This window comes from Nicotiana sylvestris, chromosome 5 (genome assembly GCF_000393655.2).
Source record: "Nicotiana sylvestris chromosome 5, ASM39365v2, whole genome shotgun sequence".
NCBI lineage: Eukaryota > Viridiplantae > Streptophyta > Magnoliopsida > Solanales > Solanaceae > Nicotiana > Nicotiana sylvestris.
In genome coordinates, this window is record NC_091061.1 from 180,531,795 (window position 1) to 180,535,085 (window position 3,291).

Here is a 3,291-nt window from a genome sequence, read left to right on the forward strand (position 1 = left end):
TTCAATGACTTCACAAACATTAGTTATTTCTCAATTACCAGTCCGAAAACTAGCTAGTCGGTGCTATTTCCACCCTTTTTCGCCACCCAGTATCCGATAATCTTTTCGGGCCCATTTAATTAGAACTCGTGCTGCACAAGACTCATTAAAAGAAGAAGCGTTCTTTACCAGAATTTTTTCATATCAGGTCTCGAATCCGAGACTTTTAATTAAACAACAACAACAACCCAGTATAATTCTACTAGCGGGGTCTGGGGAAGGTAGTGTGTACACAGACCTTACCCCTACCCTGGGATAGAGAGACTGTTTCCAAATAGACTCTCGGCATATTTCCCTCCAAGAACTCCCCAACTTGCTCTTGGAGTGACTCGAACTCACAACTTCTTGGTTAGAATTGGAGGTTGCTTATCATCATAGCAACCCCTCCTGTCTAAGAGACTTTTAATTAAAGGTAGAGAAATTCTATATCACAACTATGGTACTATCTAGATACTTTATCATCAAAGGAGAGAATAAAGTGAGTAAGCAAACAAACTAAGTTACGCAATTCTTGAATACCAGCTAATTAGCCCATTGTATTACTCCTATAAAAGTAAGAGAATGTCCTCCAAGGAGCTCAAATTCTGTCTATTTGCATAATTAAATATTCCACAAACCCCACATAGTCATATAAATATAGAAACATATACAGTTATTAGCTCGTAAAAAATCAGAAGAAGAACAAAAGAAAGAGAAAAAAATAAAATAAAGAAAGAAACAACAATAAGAAGAATGGGAAAAGCAAGATTAGTAGGAATTGGAATGGATTATTCAGCAACAAGCAAAGCAGCATTAAAATGGGCAATTGATAATCTTATAGAAGAAGGTGATCAGATTATCATTATTCATGTTGCTTCTCCTAAAGCTGATCCTACTAATAAGCAACTCTTTGAAGACACTGGTTCCCGTATGTTAATTACTTCCTTAATTTGTTATTAATTATTCTTTACAGTATTTAACTTATATGCGTTGATAGTGTAAATATTTCTCTTACTGTTAGTATCTTTTACTAATAGCTTATAGTAAGTTATATGGCATAATTGGTAAAGTTGCTGCCATGTAACACGAGATTACGGGTTCGAACCGTTGAAATAGTCTTTGCATATAGTGGGAGTTTAGTGCACCGGGTCTCCTTTTATACTAAGTTATATACTTCATTTTGAAGTCATTAAATTAGAAAAGGAGGTGTGACTTGTGAGAGATTGGTGTTGGTGGTTTTGAGGAGCAGTAGGGGTAGGCCAAAGGAAAAGGTGATTAGGTAACATGACAATACTTCAGCTTATCGAATCTTATCGAAGATATGACCCTTTTTAGGATGGTGCGTAGGTCGAGAGTTAATACTTAGTCGAGCGCTTTTCTTTTCAGTACTATTAGTATTAGTGCAGTCTTGTATTTTCTTATTCATCGATTTTTATTATTACTTGTTGTTTTTTTCATTTTAGTTTTTTGCTATCTCGTTGTTGTTACTCTTTGTTGCTAGTGGTGCTTTTTTATTTTATTTTTTATTATCTTTTCTTGAATCAAAAGTCTATCGGAGACAACGTTTTACCTTCTGAAAGTAGGGTAAGATATGCGTACACATTATCTCCCTAAACCCTATTTATGAAATTACACTGAGCTTATTATTATCGTAAATTAGAAAACTTATTTTTGTTGATCATCTTAAATGGATACATTGTCTAATTAAAAGAATTTATGCATTGTTGTACAGAAATTAAACTCTTTTTTAAACTGTCATGTTTAGATAATTTATAATTTTATTGATGTATTTATTCATCTTTTCCACAGCTTTGATACCTTTAGACGAATTTAGAGAGATTAACGTGTCTAAGCATTATGGACTAAACCCTGATAAAGAGGTTCTTAATATGCTTGACACTGTTTCCAAGGTTAAGAAGGTATACTTTTAAAATCATTCTCTTCTTCTTTTATTACTAATAATAATTTTTTCCTCTAATAAATTTATTATTCTGGAAAGGTTTTTCTAATTATTTAGTAAATAATTTTCTTTTTTTAAAAAATAAATAAATAAATAGGTGACAGTGGTGGCAAAGGTGTATTGGGGAGATGCGAGGGAGAAACTTTGTGATGCTGTGGAACATCTCAAGCTTGATACTCTTGTGGTTGGAAGTAGAGGTTTAGGAGTCCTTAAAAGGTAAAATTCATCTTTTAATTACGTTTCAAGTGATTTAAGTAAATTTTAAATTGATATTTGATTATTTCTAGTCTAGAAAATTGTCATTTGTCCCTTTTTCAGAATCCATCTTAACATTTTTTTTGTGTGATTTACAACTAATCACATGTTTATATACTAAGGAAAATGATATTATATAACCGCTCTTAAAATAATAGCCGAAAATGTATATTTTTTGTGTATATATACATTTTGTATGTGATATACAAAAATTCTACAAATTTAATATATTTTTTCAGCTACCAAATATAAATAGTTTCTGACATAGCCTAAACGAAACAAGCTTAATAGAGAGATGATATTTTTATCATGGAAAAAGTTAATTACTTTATCGTTAATTATTTTTTGTTTTCAACTTTTCATGAATAAAAAATTTACCATAAAAGAATGGGGCTAATTTACAATTTGACATATTTTCAGGGTGTTACTTCGAAGTGTGAGCAAGTACGTGGTGCAAAATGCATCTTGTCCCGTTACAGTTGTGAAGGGCAGTTCTCTCTCCTGTTTGTCCGGAATCTGTCGGAAATAATTTCTCTTAACTTTATATAAGAATAAAAATAAAATTTGTATACGCACTATTATTCTCAAACTCCACTTGAAATTATATTAAATATATTATTGTGATAGTACTTTACCACTGTTTGCTTTTTGTGTATTTTGTTGGGTTGTGAATCACATACTTAGATATTATGTGGTTTTTTGTTTGAGAGTGGTGAATGAGATGGTTGTGGGGCAATATCATATTTCAAGATTGTATAATTTTGATGCTTTCTATTTTCCTTTATTGTTGTCAAATCATTTGTCTTTATCAAAGGCTTAATTGGAATTGCAAAAGACATCCAAGTTGCTTGACTTTTAAGTTCTAATAGTTAAGTTAAAATTTTAATACTATATGATATTCATAATACAAATAAACTGTTTGAGTAAAATGTATTGGGTTCAACCTGAACTCGTATCTGGACTTTTCTACCTCTGCCAATGTATATAATTTTTGAATATAAAGGATCGATCACAAGTTTTTCTATATAGGGTAATAAAAGAAAATCATATTGAGTAAG

At 31.2% G+C, this 3,291-nt stretch overlaps 1 protein-coding gene across 2 annotated transcripts; it reads left to right on the plus strand.

Moving 5' to 3' along the window:
* The first annotated feature begins 656 nt into the window (after positions 1 to 656).
* On the plus strand, positions 657 to 3,085 carry LOC104229814 (universal stress protein PHOS32-like). 2 transcript variants are annotated; one of them, XM_009782525.2, is made up of 4 exons: positions 657 to 865; positions 1,828 to 1,937; positions 2,076 to 2,194; positions 2,654 to 3,085. In XM_009782525.2, the coding sequence occupies exons 1-4, from the start codon at positions 772 to 774 to the stop codon at positions 2,760 to 2,762; spliced, it is 432 nt and encodes a 143-aa protein (XP_009780827.1). In that variant the 5' UTR covers positions 657 to 771; the 3' UTR covers positions 2,763 to 3,085. The 2 variants fall into 2 exon arrangements, with proteins under 2 accessions (XP_009780827.1, XP_009780825.1); XM_009782523.2 differs by having other exon boundaries at positions 660 to 946.
* The last annotated feature ends 206 nt before the right edge of the window (positions 3,086 to 3,291 follow it).